A 16,934-nucleotide genomic window follows, 5' to 3' on the forward strand; every position below is an offset into this window, starting at 1 on the left:
TATAATCTTTACACTTTTTTTTTTTTTTTTTTTTTTTTTTTAATAGGGCTTGTAGGTTTGTTCAACCTTGAAGTTTTCGAGAAAACAAAAAACAAACAAAAAAAAACTTTAATAGGTTCTAGTTGTACAGTGTAGGGATTTCTCTTTTTGAGACCCATTCCAGTATTTACATTTGTAGCACTACCCCAGCAGGAGCCACTTAGACTTTAGGCCTCATGCACACGAGACGCAGTTAAACGCGCGTTCAGATGCAGTTGGACAGTTTTTTCAACTGCACCTGAACTCATTCAATGTTATCCTATGTGTCCATGCACACAGTCTCGTTTTTTTCCGTTTATATGCAGTTGCGTTTAATCTCGTTTTTCCAGAAGCAAAAAAATGCGTTCAGAAACAAAAATTTCTGCGTTTCAGACGCAAAACGCGGCAAAACGCGGTAAAACGCGGCAAAACGCCGCTACCGCGTTTAGCCGCGTTTGCGTTTATATGCGTTTTTAAAGGTGACCTTTTTTTTTACATTAAAAATCTCAAAAATGATTGCAAATGATGAAAAACCATTAGAAAAATATTTTAAACAATTGCAATTGCAAGTGGACAATCCACAACTTGTGGCAAGTGACGTGGCAAGTGGACAATCCACAACTTGTGGCAAGTGACATGGCAGGTGGCAAGTGATGTGGCAAGTGGACAATCCACAACTTGTGGCAAGTGACGTGGCAGGAGAAGTGGCAAGTGACGTGGAAAGTGGACAATAGACAACTTGTGGCAGGTGACGTGGCAAGTGACCTGGCAGGTGATGCGGCAAGTGACTTGGCAGGTGACGTGGCAAGTGGAAAATCAACAACTTGTGGCAGGTGACTGGCATGTGACGTGGCAAGTGGACAATCCATAACTTGTGGCAGGTGACGTGGCAAGTGATGTGGCAAGTGGACAATCCACTTGTGGCAGGGGATGTGGCAAGTGACGTGGCAAGTGGACAATCCACTTGTGGCAGGTGATGTGGCAAGTGACGTGGCGAGTGGACAATCCACAACTTGTGTCAGGTGACGTGGCAAGTGGACAATCCACAACTTGTGGCAGGTGATGTGGCAAGTGATGTGGCAAGTGGACAATCCACTTGTGGCAGGTGACGTGGCAGGGGACGTGGCAGGGGACGTGGCAAGGGACGTGGCAAGTGGACAATCCACAACTTGTGGCAGGTGATGTGGCTGGTGACGTGGCAAGTGGACAATCCACATCTTGTGGCAGGTGACGTGGCAGGTGACGTGGAAAGTGGTGTGGCAAGTGGACAATCCACAACTTGTGGCAGATGGCATGGCAGGTGACGTGGAAAGTGGACAATCCACATCTTGTGGCAAGTGACGTGGCAGGTGATGTGGCAAGTGACGTGGCAAGTGGACAATCCACAACTTGTGGCAGGTGACGTGGCAGGTGATGTGGCAAGTGATGTGGCAGGTGATGTGACAAGTGGACAATCCACATCTTGTAGCAAGTGACGTGGCAGCTGACGTGGCAAGTGACGTGGCAGGTGACATGGCAAGTGACATGGCAAGTGGACAATCCACATCTTGTGGCAAGTGACGTGGCAGCTGACGTGGCAAGTGACGTGGCAGGTGACGTGGCAAGTGACATGGCAAGTGGACAATCCACATCTCGTGGCAAGTGACGTGGCAGGTGATGTGGCAAGTGATGTGGCAAGTGACGTGGCAAGTGGACAATCCACAACTTGTGGCAGGTGACGTGGCAAGTGACGTGGCAGGTGACGTGGCAAGTGATGTGGCAAGTGGACAATCCACAGCTTGTGGCAAGTGACGTGGCAAGTGGACAATCCACAACTTGTGGCAGGTGACGTGGCAAGTGACGTGGCAGGTGACGTGGCAAGTGATGTGGCAAGTGGACAATCCACAGCTTGTGGCAAGTGACGTGGCAAGTGGACAATCCACAACTTGTGGCAGGTGATGTGGCAAGTGATGTGGCAAGTGGACAATCCACTTGTGGCAGGTGACGTGGCAGGGGACGTGGCAAGGGACGTGGCAAGTGGACAATCCACAACTTGTGGCAGGTGATGTGACTGGTGACGTGGCAAGTGGACAATCCACAGCTTGTGGCAGGTGGCATGGCAGATGACGTGGAAAGTGGACAATTCACATCTCGTGGCAAGTGACGTGGCAGGTGATGTGGCAAGTGACGTGGCAAGTGGACAATCCACAATTTGTGGCAGGTGACGTAACAGGTAATGTGGCAAGTGGACAATCCCCAACTTGTGGCAAGTGACGTGGCAGGTGATGTGGCAAGTCACGTGGCAAGTGGACAATCCACAGCTTGTGGCAGGTGGCATGGCAGATGACGTGGAAAGTGGACAATTCACATCTCGTGGCAAGTGACGTGGCAGGTGATGTGGCAAGTGACGTGGCAAGTGGACAATCCACAATTTGTGGCAGGTGACGTGGCAGGTGATGTGGCAAGTGGACAATCCCCAACTTGTGGCAAGTGGACAATCCACATCTTGTGGCAGGTGACGTGGCAGGTGACGTGGAAAGTGGTGTGGCAAGTGGACAATCCACAACTTGTGGCAGATGGCATGGCAGGTGACGTGGAAAGTGGACAATCCACATCTTGTGGCAAGTGACGTGGCAGGTGATGTGGCAAGTGACGTGGCAAGTGGACAATCCACAACTTGTGGCAGGTGACGTGGCAGGTGATGTGGCAAGTGATGTGGCAGGTGATGTGACAAGTGGACAATCCACATCTTGTAGCAAGTGACGTGGCAGCTGACGTGGCAAGTGACGTGGCAGGTGACATGGCAAGTGACATGGCAAGTGGACAATCCACATCTTGTGGCAAGTGACGTGGCAGCTGACGTGGCAAGTGACGTGGCAGGTGACGTGGCAAGTGACATGGCAAGTGGACAATCCACATCTCGTGGCAAGTGACGTGGCAGGTGATGTGGCAAGTGATGTGGCAAGTGACGTGGCAAGTGGACAATCCACAACTTGTGGCAGGTGACGTGGCAAATGACGTGGCAGGTGACGTGGCAAGTGATGTGGCAAGTGGACAATCCACAGCTTGTGGCAAGTGACGTGGCAAGTGGACAATCCACAACTTGTGGCAGGTGACGTGGCAAGTGACGTGGCAGGTGACGTGGCAAGTGATGTGGCAAGTGGACAATCCACAGCTTGTGGCAAGTGACGTGGCAAGTGGACAATCCACAACTTGTGGCAGGTGATGTGGCAAGTGATGTGGCAAGTGGACAATCCACTTGTGGCAGGTGACGTGGCAGGGGACGTGGCAAGGGACGTGGCAAGTGGACAATCCACAACTTGTGGCAGGTGATGTGACTGGTGACGTGGCAAGTGGACAATCCACAGCTTGTGGCAGGTGGCATGGCAGATGACGTGGAAAGTGGACAATTCACATCTCGTGGCAAGTGACGTGGCAGGTGATGTGGCAAGTGACGTGGCAAGTGGACAATCCACAATTTGTGGCAGGTGACGTGGCAGGTGATGTGGCAAGTGGACAATCCCCAACTTGTGGCAAGTGACGTGGCAGGTGATGTGGCAAGTCACGTGGCAAGTGGACAATCCACAGCTTGTGGCAGGTGGCATGGCAGATGACGTGGAAAGTGGACAATTCACATCTCGTGGCAAGTGACGTGGCAGGTGATGTGGCAAGTGACGTGGCAAGTGGACAATCCACAATTTGTGGCAGGTGACGTGGCAGGTGATGTGGCAAGTGGACAATCCCCAACTTGTGGCAAGTGACGTGGCAAGTGGACAATCCACAACTTGTGGCAGGTGCCGTGGCAAGTGACACGGCAAATGCAAGTGTACAACTGCTCTCTATGCTGCTGCTGCTCACTCTGATCAAAATAGCAGAAATAGTTAAAAAAAATGCTTTGAGAGCTTGGGGAGGGTCTACATGATATCTTTATAAACGCGTTTAAACGCAAACGCGTCTCAACGCGTCTAAACGCGTCTAAACGCGGCATGCAAACGCGGCAAAACGCGCGTTTCTAAACGCGCGTTTCAGCTTTTTTTTAACAGAGGTTTCATCTGCGTCTCGTGTGCATGAGGCCTTACTGGTTCTTTTCCAGAGATTGGTGCAGAGACAGTCAGGCAAACAGCATTTCCACTCTCTTGTGCTTAATAAGTAGTCTAAAGTTTTTGCTTTATTTGCTGAATGAAATTTGGATAGGGTGACGGATGACATGTGATGAAGGCCAAGAAAGATAGCATGGAGTCATGGTCTTGAAAGGCCACTTTAGAGAGAGCGGATACTAGGGCCTTCTAGAAATGGGATTAAACTGCACGTAGTCAGTAAGGCTCTGAATTCAGGTCCCTACTCACAATGCCATAGGATGATCGGTTGCCTTCTTCCGATATCCATTGCGCACTCTTCAGGGAGCGAGATATAACTCACAGTAGTATAAGACAGCTGGACACCCTCCAACTTCCATTGAGTGCTCTTCACACCAAAATTCCAGTCCTATCTTTGAAATAGGCACCTCAGCTATGCTGCAGCTAGGACCTCAATGACCCTCTAGCAATGTTCCAGCAGACTGCTTGGGACTCCTCCTGCATGATGGGACCCATGACCAAATCAACTCCTGCTCCAGGCTTCAAACAACAACCGCCCAAAGATTAGCTTGGCCCCCATAAATATTTAGACTGCACTCTTATTTAGCAGTAAATCCATATTTTGCACAGTATCATACATAGCTTTAGAGCAGCTTGTGCTTTGGGACAGGTGATGACAACAATAAAGAGGGAGTTACTTGTGTCACCATACAGCTCTCTTTGCATACTTTAAGAAATGGTGTTTCTGGAACTGTTGTCTTGCCTACATAATAATGGCTGGTCCTGCTTGTAACCATTACTTCAGACTTGCTGAGCCTCTCCCTAATGTGCATATGTAATTCAATGAATTTTTCCTGCTAAATGAGAAATCCCATATTTTAAAAAGTCTCCCCCATAGATAGTGAATTGGAGGCATGTACCATAGACTGTCATCATTATCATTAATGTTCATTTCCAGAATTTGCATATGTTATGGACACTCATCAGATATACCGCCAAAACATCACTGCTCCTTAGATTACATTTTAAGTGTATTTTATACTATTCCTTGAGTAGGCAATGTAACAAGTTTGGTAATGTGCTATGTTGAAAAGGTTGAAAAATGATGGTCTAGAGACTGACACAGGACTATGCACTTTTCACCTACAATTGGTCTCAGGGACTTAAAGTCTAATTGTGGAGTGAAGTTCCACTTCAAGTCAGTCCTAAAGTTTTTTTTTATTAATTTTGCCTATGCGGTTGGTTACATACAGCATTCAATAATGTAATGTAGCCACAAGTATTGAAATACAGTTTATTGATTGGTTGTTGTAGAATATTTGACAGTCCCTTATTAAAGTCATTTGACTTGCAGGCTTAATTTTTGTTATTTTTTTCCCCAAATTTTTTCATTCTTTTTTCACTCTTGTGTACACAGGTCTCCATACCAATAGAGGATGTCAGCCGCTGTCACCTTCGCTTCTCATTTCGGCACCGCTCATCTCAGGAATGTAAGCATCTCTTTTCTGCTAACTCTTTGCTTCAGTAAAGTATGTTATAGGCTGCTATTGTGCTTAAATCGACCCAGAAATCTCATTTGGTATTGGGACTGTTAGTAACATATGGACTGTAAATAAATGACTGTATCTCCAAAACATCCCAGCATACATTATGATGTTCACCTATTAATAAATTAGAACTCTGGCCTTTCATTAAACAAAAAAAAAGTGCTGCAGCACTTTATTATAAGTGCATTGGCACTTACAGTTTTTCCCTGCAAAGTCTCACAAATACCTGCTGATCCAGTGAAGTCTACCTAAGGCAGATTCTTGTGATGGTATGACAGCAGCGTTGCACTGCTTCTAGATTCAGAACACTTGCATGCTACGTTCATGTAGGCTGTTCCTGATTGTACTACAGTGGAATGAAAAAATGTTGTAGGGCATGTCACCATCAGCATTTTGACTGCTAATTCACAAGCTTGTAACTTGTCAAACAGCACCTTGCCACACCTTGCCAGCCTACTGTTTTCTGGATTGAATGATCTTCTTCTGCTACTTAAACCCTCCCACTTTGAGCTGCAGCGTCTGGGCTGAGAGCATTTGAGACACAAATGATGGCTGATTTGGCTCAGTCAGGGAAGCAAAAAAAAGTCTTTGGTGTACTGTATGAGGCTTGTGCATCACATCATTGATATAAACTCTTCTATGTCCTTTTACTCCAGCTCGTGACAAATCAGAGAAGGTGTTTGGAGTGGCTTTTGTCAGACTAATGAACCACAATGGCACAACACTGAGAGACGGTATTCATGACCTCATCATTTATAAGGTAACAATCATTAATGTACCGACAAGTTGGGGGAAATTTACAAAAACCAGTGCACCCAGAATCTGGTGCAGCTGTGGGTGATAACGAATCAGCTTCTAACATATAGCTTGTTCAATTAAGCCTTGACAATAAACCCTAGAAGATAATTGGTTATTATGCACAACAGCACCAGATTCTGTGTGCTCCAGTTTTAGTAAATATCCCCTGTTGTGTCAGGTTGGACAATACAAATAAATGTTTCACAAAGCTTGACCGCTTGAAATCTTATGTTTGAGATGTTTTCTTCGCCCAAGTCTTATAATCGTGTTTAAACTGCTCGGAAATTTTTTACAGAATAAAGCTGTCAGAGATAAATTACATGGCTGTATAATTAGCTAGGCAACAAAAGACTAGTATCTATCAAGTCCCACAAATCCTACTATTCTAAATTTCCCAGAGCATTAGAATACAATTTTCTGGCACAGAGGTGTCTGTCGGCCAATAGGAAAAAAACAATTCTCACTGACCCAACAAACAGCAGCTGAGTGTATTCCCTGAATGAAAATATTCCCATATTATCCTTGTATTAGTAATTAACTCTGGTGGTACTGCTGGCTGTTAAAATAAGTAAAAAAATAAAAGCATGCAGGTTTTGCCATTGCTACTTCACACTCTAACCTAATACTAAAATCCAATAGCAAATGTCACATGATACATATTTTGTAGTTTTTCTATTAAGTTAGCCTAATTTGTTCATCTTCACCGAAGATTTTTGTTGAGTTTATGCTCTGCCTGTAAGGGGTTTGACACCAAAACATTTTTGCTTCTCCCCAATTGGCTCTTGTAATGCTTTTATTGTCATATGTTCATCGTGGAGGGTTGCAGAACCTATATATAAACTTAACAAGAAAATCGTTTTATAATCTTTGTAAAAAAAAAAGGTCAAAGTAATGGACTGGGGGGTCCCATGCCATTTTTTTTTCAATGATTTTTTATGTATATTGCTGGGATCCGGCAATACATTACAGCCACAAACAATTTTAAATTACATTTTTTCCTTTAGAAATAATTTGCTGCGGTACAGATATAAACATAGGAAAGATGCGCTACTTTTACAGGCAGACGAAGGAGTCCCCCCAGGCACTATAGTTAAAGGATTATTTCATTTTTATTGTTTCACTTTAACCATTATTAAAATCACTGCTCCTGTCATGTCTCCTGGGGCAAAAACAGGGCCTCCAAACACTTTTTATGGCAAAAACTTACTTATAAGCCTTTAAAATGAGCACTTTTTTGATTTTTCACGTTTGTGTCCCATAGATTTCAACGGTGTTCACACAAAATTTTTGTCTGGTCGCATGTTCTGGTGCGACCCAAACCGGGGGGGTGTTCAGATCATCCCTATTGGGGACATGTCCGCTGACACCCGCTGCTATCAGATCTGATCCTGTCCGTGAAATCCAGATGGATGGAGACCCTATTTTCAATCCGTCTGGCGGAAAGGATGAAAATGGACAGACGGTGCGTTTTTATTTGCTCTCCCCATAGAGGGAGGGTCTGACAGATCTGTCTATGCACAGTGAGCGAAGGCGGACCTGTCATCCGCCTTCTCAGCGGGGATCAGCGGAGCAATCCCCCGCTGAGCAAAGCGGAGTCCGCCAGGCGGATCTGCCCCGTGTGAGAAGGGACTAATGAGATTAGTAGTTTATACAAGAAATATGATTGTTTTTATTTCCAGTTCAGCTCACAGAAAGTGACAAGGACACTAAACTTTTGGCAAGATCACTAGATATTTTTTGTACCTGCTAAAAATGTTCATAGCCTGAAAAATTAAAACAATTGCAGTCACCGCATCTAAGTGACAATATATTACATATGTGGTCTTCTGTTTCCTCATGCTTTAAGTTTTAGCTGTGCATATGAAAAATGTACACAACATTTTGTTTTTATATTTAGGGTGACAGCAAAAAGTCAGATGATGCCAAGCTTTACCTGTTGCTCCCTGGGACTAAGGAGGAAGAAGAGGAAGTTCATTCTCCACGAGGACATGCGCCCTCCCTCACCCCTACGAAGGATAGCTTCCAAATAAGCACATTGATCTGTTCCACTAAGCTCACACAAAATGGTGAGGAAGAGCACAACATACTTAATGAATAAGCTTTTTTTTTTTTCTTTTGTATGTGCTCTGCTGTGCTATTTAGGAGTAGCTGGAGCTTCTTATATACAAGTGGTTTACTATTTCTATACTAAGAATTAAAAGAGGGCAGAGTGCCGGTTCTTGGGAGTCTCGTGAACCATGAAGCAATGCAGGTTATTTATGACCGTGATACTCTATACTTTATATTTTTAATTAGTATGGGTCTAATGTTTTGGGAGTGTGATGACCTCTAAGTATTACAATTCTGAACCTTCTGTGGCCAGCCTACAGATCTAGCTGTGGATAAGTGGAGTACTCCAGAAATAGTTGTTTAGTCAGTGGTTTGTCCATTACAAATAAGATTCATTATTTTCCCCAGGTGTCCTTAAATTCAGACCTGAGTGTTATGCCCCATACACTCGGTCAGAAATTCAGACGGAAAATGTCCAATCGGATTATGTTGTCGGAAAATCTGATCGTGTGTGGGCTCTATCGGACTTTTTCCGTTGGAATTTCCGACAGAAAACGCTTGAGAGCTGGATCTAAAATTTTCCGACAACAAAATCCGATTGGACTTTTTCCAATCATGTGTAGAGAATTCTGACGCACAAAGTGCCACACAGGCAAAATTTGGAGACGAAAGCTATTGGCTACTAGCCTCTCCGTAGTCCCGTCGTACGTTTTGTACATCGCCTTGTTCCGAACGATCGGATTTTCCGACAAATTTGTGCGACCGTGTATATGCAACATAAGTTTTGGCCGAAATCGGTCGGAATGTCCTACCGTGTGTATGGGCCATTAAGTAGTAGCAAACCTCAGGCATGAAATATGAACAAACCATATCCCTCTATAGTGTGTATTTGTCTCAATCCAGAGCACTAAGTGTCATTTCTGTGTGCTGCCTCCTTTCTCTATCAGCATTATTCAATTCGGACAGGTTTTCCTAACCCCAAGAGAAAAATGGTGATGGGCGGGAGCTCCAACACACAGCCTGTGATTGACAGCCTCAGCTCTGTTTCTTTGTGATGTGTGAAGGGGTGTTGTGTCCCTTCCTTTCAATCAGCTCTTCTCACTGAGTGTAACTTCAGATCTACGCCCCCTGCTTTTCAGAGCTAAGAGATCCTGTGTAACTTCTGCACTTTGGATGTAGAGGACAGAAGGCTGTAGATAGGTACAACTTATGAAGGATGATTTTTTTTCCATCTCTGTGTATCCCCTGAGGCCACTCCCTTCACTGGGTATATGTTAGGGTTTACAACCACCTTAGCCAACCCCAAAGCTTAAACCCTTAACCAGAATTTAACTCCTAGGCTGGCCATACACAGCTTGAATTTCATCCAATTCTTGCTACAGTGCATCCGGAAAGTATTCACAGAGTTTCACCACTTTTCCACATCTTGTTATGTTACAGCCTTATTCCAAAATGGATTAAATTCATTACTTTCCTCAAACTTCTACAAACAATACTCCATAATGACGATGCAAAGGAAGTTTGTTTGCAATCTTTGCAAATTTATTAAAAATAAAAAACTAAAAAAATCACATATACATAAGTATTCACAGCCTTTGCTCAATACTTTGTTGAGGCACCTTTGGCACCAATTACAGCCTCAAATCTTTTTGAGTATCATGCTACAAGCTTGGCAATCCTATTTTTGGCCAGTTTCTCCCATTTGCATGACCTCTCAAGTTCCATCAGGTTGGATGGGGCATATCGGTGCACAGCCATTTTTACATCTCTCCAAAGAAGTCTGGGCCACCCATGGACATTCACTAAGTTGTCCAATAGCCACTCCTTTTGTTATGTTGGCTGTGTGCTTAGGGTCGTTGTCCTGTGAAAGATGAACCCTAGTCTGTGGTCCAGAACTGTTTGGAGAACGTTTTCATCAAGGATATCTCTGTACATTACTGCATTGAGCTTTCCCTCTATCCTGACTAGTCACCCAGTTCTTGCCACCAAAAAAATCCCCACAGCATGATGCTGCCACCACTATGCTTCACTGTAGGGGATGGTATTAGCAAGGTGATGAGCGGTGCCTGGTTTCCTCCAGACATGACACATGCCATTCAGGCCAAATAGTTCAATCTCGGTTTCATCAGACCAGAGAATTTTGTATCTCATTGTCTGAGAGTCCTTCAGGTTCCATTTGGCAAACTTCAGGTGGGCTGTCATGTGCCTTTTACTGAGGCGTGGCTTCCATCTGACCACTCTACCATACAGGCCTGATTGGTGGAGTGCTGCAGAGATGGTTGTTATTCTGAAAGGTTCTCCTCTCTCCACAGAAAAACGCTGGAGCTCTGTCAGAGTGACCATTGGGTTCTTCTTCACCTTCCTGACTAAGGCCCTTCTCCCCGATCGCTTTGTTTGGCCGGGTGACCCGCTCTAGGAAGAGTCCTGGTGGTTCCAAACGTCTTCCATTTATGGATGATGGAGGCCACTGTGCTCATTGGGACCTTCAATGCTGCAGAAATGTTTCTGTACCCTTCCCCGGATCTGTGCCTCGATTCAATCCTGTCTCAGAGGTCTACAGTCAATTCCTTGGACTTCATGGCTTGGTTTGTGCTCTGACATCCAATGTTAACTGTGGGACCTTATATAGACAGGTATGTCCCTTTCCAAATCATGTCCAATTAACTAAATTTATCACAGGTGGACTCCAATCAAGTTGTAGAAACATCTCAAGGATGATCAGTGGAAACAGGATGTACCTGAGCTCAATTTTGAGTGTCATGACCAAGACTGTGAATACTTATGTACATGTGATTTTCTTTATTTTTAATCAATTTGAAAAGATTTCAAACAAACTTCTTTCACATTGTCATTAAGTGGTATTGTTTGTAGAATTTGAGGAAATAAATTTATTCCATTTTGGAATAAGGCTTTCCTCTCCTTGAGCCCACAGGCTGATCAAGAGAAATTTAGCCATGCTTGGCTAGCTTCAAAGTGGTTGTTAAAGTAGAAGTTTTTTTTTTACCTTAATGCACAGGATCTCCCTCAGCCCCACCTTATACTTACCTGAGCCCAATCTCGACCCAGTGCTGTACCCAAGAGCAGCGTCTCTCTTTGTCTGTCTCTCCTCACTAGATATGGAGGCAGCAGTGGGAGCCATTTGCTCTTGCTTCTGTCAATCACAGCCTGTGAAGAGAGAGTGGGTGGCAAGGTTGAGCTGTTGTATGTGTTTCTATGGACACACACAGCACAGCTTGCACAAGTGTCCTCATAGCAAGGGAATTGCTATAGGGGGTACTTGGCGGGGAGAGGAGCCTGGAGCGCCAGCGGGGGCCTCAGAAAAGGAGGATCAGGGCTGTTGTGTGCAAACCATTGCACAGAACAAGTAAGTTAACATGTTTGTTATTTAAAAAAAAAAAATTATGTTTACAGTCACTTATACAGTGGTGAAAATAATTATTTGATCCCTTGCAAGTTTTGTAAGTTTGCCCACTTAAAAAGAAATGAAGGGTCATAGGTGTATTTTAAATGATAGAGACAGAATATCAACCAATAATCCAGAAAAAACACATAATACAAATGTTATAAATTGAGTTGCATTTCAGTGAGTATTGGATTGGATACAGTATGTGGTATACAGATTTGTCCTGTCAATTTAAGAAGGTGCTACGAAGGACAACTCGTTATGTGTATAAAAGACACCTGTCCACAGAATGTATCTTCTATTCAAACCCCGCCATCATAGGCAAAACCAAAGAGCTGTCAAAGGACTTCAGGGATAAGATTGTAGATCTGCACAAGGCTGGAATGGGCTACAAGATTATCAGCAAGAAGCTTGGTGAGAAGGAGACAACTGTTGGAGCGATTATGGAAGAAATACAAAATAACCATCAATCGCCCTCAGTCTAGAGTTCCATGCAAGGTTTTGCCTCATGGGGTAAGAATTATCATGAGAGAAGTGAGGGATCAGCCCAGAGCTACACGGGAGGAGTTTGTGAAATATCTCAAGGCAGTTGGTACCACAGTCACCAAACAAATCATTGGAAACGCAATACGCTGCCATGGATTGAAATCATGCAGTGCCTGCCAGGTCCCAATCCTCAAAAAGGCTCACGTACAGGTCCATCTGAAGTTTGCCAGTGAACATCTAAATGATTCAGAGAAGGATTGGGAGAAAGTACTGTGGTCAGATGAGACCAAAATGTACCTCTTTGACATTAACTCAGCTTGATATGTTTGGAGGAAGAAAAATGCTGACTATGACTCTAAGAACACCATCCCTGCAGTCAAGCAGAGGAGGAAACCTGCTTTTGGGGCTGTTTCTTTGCGAAAGGTACAGGCCGACTGCATTGAGACAGCAATGGATGGGGACATGTATTGTAAAATCTTGGATGAGAACCTTCTTCGCTCAGCCAGAACACTGAGGACGAGTCATGGATAGGTCTTCCAGCATGACAATGACCCAAAACATACCACCAAAGCAACAAAGAATTGACTCAAGAAGAATTACATTAAGGTCAAGGAGTGGCCTAGCCATTCTCCAGACCTTAAAGCGGAGGTCTGCCCACCACTGGAAAAATTTAAAGCCAGCAGCTACACATACTGCAGCTGCTGACTTTTAATAATCGGACACTTACCTGTCCTGGAGTCCAGCGATGTCGGCACCGCAGCTGATGCCATCGGGCCTCCAATGCGAGTAATGCGCTTGCGCAAGGCTCTGCTCCTCTCTCCTTCTGGCCTGGCAATGAGGGAAGGAGGAGGGAGCCCCAGCCATGTTGTCAGTATCCGCAGCTGAGGCTCCCGGAAGTGGGGAAAGCATACTTGTGAAAGACGGGTATGCTGTCTGTACCGTATAGGAGTACAATGAGCGGAAGTTCCACTTTTGGGTGGAACTCCGCTTTAATCCTATAGAAAATATATGGAGGGAGCTGAAACTTCGAGTTGCCAAGCAACAGCCAAGAAACATTAAGTATTTAAAAGATCTGTAGAGAAGAGTGGATCAGAATTCCTCCTGAAATGTGTGCAAACCTGGTAACCAACTACAAGAAATGTCTTACCTCTGAGCTTGCCAACAAGGGTTTCTCCACCAAGTACCAAGTCATGTTTTGCTTGGTTATCAAATACTTATTTTACTTACTGAAATGTAACTCGATTTATAACTGTTGTATTATGTTTTTTTCTGGATTTTTGGTTGAAATATTTTGTCTCTATCATTTAAAATACACCTATGATAAAATTATAGACCCTTCATTTCTTTGTAAGTGGGTAAACTTACAAAATCTGCAGGGGATCAAATAATAATTTTTCCCACTGTATATGACATTTAATCTAAAGCTTAGATTGTAACTAAACATAAAATGTAAAAAGTTGTGAGAAAACAGCTCTTTATTGCAGAAGAGACATTCCCGGCACAATCCAGCTATGTTGGAGTGATTGTGACATCCTGTGTTCATGTGCAGGATGCAGTGGCGGCTGGTGCTCAATTTTAGGGGGGTGCAAACAAACTGAAAAAAAAACTGAACCCCCCCAATTGCAGTCTCACTGTGCCCATCAGTTGCAGCCACTTGTGCCCATCAGTTGCAGCCACTTGTGCCCATCAGTTGCAGCCACTTGTGCCCGTCAGTTGCAGCCACTTGTGCCCGTCAGTTGCAGTCACTTGTGCCCGTCAGTTGCAGTCACTTGTGCCCATCAAATGCAGCCACTTGTGCCCATCAAATGCAGCCAGGCTCAGCTGTCACTTCACTGGGTTTGCATTCCCATGGGTTGTGCGGGAATGCAAACTCTGATTATTTTTTTTTCTTTATTTTTTTTAGCTGCAGATATAAACTTTCACTTTGTGCTAGTTTAGGCCCAAAACTAATTTTGTTTTCTTTTTTTTTTTTTTCTTCTTCTTTTTTTTAATTAATCTCCGGCAGTGGATTTACTTGGCCTGTTAAATTGGCGGTCAAACCCCAGGCCTGTTTCTCAAGCACTCCGCAAACTCATGGAGGTGGATGGAGGTGAGATCATGAAGGTGAGTGATAAGCAGTAGCTTTGGAATTCTCATGTTGAATTTATTAATATTTGCCAGTGTGGGTTGCACAATATCACAATGTTTTTTTTTTTCAGGTAGGCATTAGGGAATTCATCAGTAGCATGCCATGATTTGGGCAGATCAAAGGGTTTGCATGTAAATTGCCAGAGCTTCATGGGTTCTCTAAAGAGAGAGCATAACAGAAGCTGTTTACTTTCAGACTCTCTCTCTCTGATTACACCTTTAGTTAAGCTTACATGGAGGAGGAGAAGTCTCTGCTCTTATTTACTGTGTACACAGACTTTTTTTTTTTTTCTTTTACAATAAAAAAAGATACAGACAGGTAACCTATCTGCTTCCTGGCTCTCGCTTTGTGATTGAAACCTAATATAGAGTTATCTGTACACAGCAGGAGTTAGGAAGAAGGAGTCACTACTCTCATTCAGTTTGAGCTTGAGCTACTGAGCTCTGTTAACTGCCATTTTTCATCAAAGCATATAAAGACTACTCTGGCAAACCTGAAAAGGAGCTCATCGCCCCACCTGCTGTCTGAAAATTAAAATACAATATATTGAGATCTCAATGCACGACTCAAATTTAACTCCAAACGTTCCTGTCAGTTTAATATGTTTGCCCTGTTTCATAAGCTTAAGCTGTCTCTGAGTTTGCTTTCTCTTTTGGTCTCCTCAGTTTCTGCAAGACACATTGGATGCTCTCTTCAACATCATGATGGAGAACCCTGACAAGGAGAGCTGTGATGTGCTTGTGTTTGATGCACTGGTGAGATGGATGACTGGTTTATAACAAATGATCATATACAGGGGTTTTAAAAAGTATGGAAACAAGTATGATAAAAGAACAAAATTGTTAACGAATCTGGTGGTAGACTGCCTTTGGCTTCCAAGACGGCCTGAATTCTCCTGGGAATTGGCAAATATTAGTCTTTGATGGTGGATAATTGGAATATGATACCACTCTTCATGCAAAAATCCTGGTCACAATCCTGTGCAATGTCCTTTTTGTCTCTTTTGGTCAGTTGACCATGTTGACCGCGCTCATGCTTATCAGACAGCGTTTTCTCAGAGACTGCATGTGCCATCATAACCTTTGATACTGTAGCTCACAACACTGCATATAAATTGGCAACCTCAGTCACAGAGACACAACCTACATGGGTATCAACGATTAGTCCTCTTTGAAACTCACTGAGCTCTGACATGACTCCGTATTACTAGCAGCGCATGCAGTGAATGATGCAAGTGAGGCTTCCCACCTGTTAGCTGGGTGTCTCATTGCACAGGTCGTACATCACTTTCAATGCGAAACATGTCATCACTTTCATACCTGCAAATCATGTAGTGTTTTCATATTTTTGTCTGACCTCTGTATCTGCATTGTGTTTTCTAGGCACGAGTCCTTTGTCCTTAAATTTCACTTATAACCTGTAGACAGTGCATGCCTAAACTGACAGTGCATAATGTGTACAGTGCCTTGAAAAAGTATTCATACCTCTTGAAATTTTCCACATTTTGTCATGTTGCAACCAAAAATGTAAATGTATTTTATTGGGATTTTATGTGATAGACCAACACAAAGTGGCACATAATTGTAAGTGTGAGGAAAATGATAAATGTTTAAAAAATTTTTTTTTTTACAAATATCTGACAAGTGTGACGTGCATTTGTATTCAGCCCCCCCGAGTCAATACTTTGTAGAACCACCTTTCGCTGCAATTACAGCTGCAAGTCTTTTTAGGGATGTCTCTACCAGCTTTGCACATCTAGAGAGTGACATTTTTGCCCATTCTTCTTTGCAAAATAGCTCAAGCTCTATCAGATTGGATGGAGAGCATCTGTGAACAGCAATTTTCAAATCTTGCCACAGATTCTTAATTGGACTTAGGTCTGGGCTTTGACTGGGCCATTCTAACACATGAATATGCTTTGATCTAAACCATTTCATTGTAGCTCTGGCTGTATGTTTAGAGTCGTTGTCCTGTTGGAAGGTGAACCTCCTCCCCAGTCAAGTCTTTTGCAGACTCTAAGGCATGGGTAGGCAACCTCGGCCCTCCAGCTGTTTTGAAACTACAAGTCCCATGAGACATTGCAAGACTCTGACAAACACGAGCCAAGGTTACCTACCCCTACTCTAAGGCCTGATTCACACCTATGCATTTTTAGTGCTTTTTGGATTTTGCAGATTTGCACTACAGTCCAGTTAACATATGGAACACATTATTTAGTGCAAAAAGCACTAAAAATGGATAGGTGTGAATCAGGCCTAACAGGTTTTCTTGTAAGATTGCGCTGTATTTGGCTCCATCCATTTGGACTTCTTATGGCTTTTTTTCCAACAATGGCTTTCTTCTTGTCACTTTTCCATAAAGGCCAGATTTGTGGAGTGCACTACTAATAGTTGTCCTGTGGACAGATTCTGCCACGTGAGCTGTGGATCTCTGCAGCTCCTCCAGAGTTA

General features: G+C 43.8%; 1 protein-coding gene across 1 annotated transcript in view; it reads left to right on the forward strand.

The window, feature by feature from the left end:
• The window catches only part of DOCK5 (dedicator of cytokinesis 5), a 208,530-nt gene that overhangs the window by 139,059 nt on the left and 52,537 nt on the right, over positions 1-16,934 (forward strand). Inside the window, exons 16-20 of the mRNA XM_077469742.1 lie at positions 5,491-5,563; positions 6,277-6,380; positions 8,316-8,484; positions 14,362-14,459; positions 15,150-15,239. Of these exons, the coding sequence (XP_077325868.1) occupies positions 5,491-5,563; positions 6,277-6,380; positions 8,316-8,484; positions 14,362-14,459; positions 15,150-15,239 (534 nt within the window). The remainder of the gene's footprint in view (positions 1-5,490; positions 5,564-6,276; positions 6,381-8,315; positions 8,485-14,361; positions 14,460-15,149; positions 15,240-16,934) is intronic.

The sequence above is a fragment of the Lithobates pipiens genome, unplaced genomic scaffold (genome assembly GCF_037356315.1).
Source record: "Lithobates pipiens isolate NorthernLeopardFrog02 unplaced genomic scaffold, aLitPip1_a1.2 Scaffold_8, whole genome shotgun sequence".
NCBI classification, from domain to species: domain Eukaryota; kingdom Metazoa; phylum Chordata; class Amphibia; order Anura; family Ranidae; genus Lithobates; species Lithobates pipiens.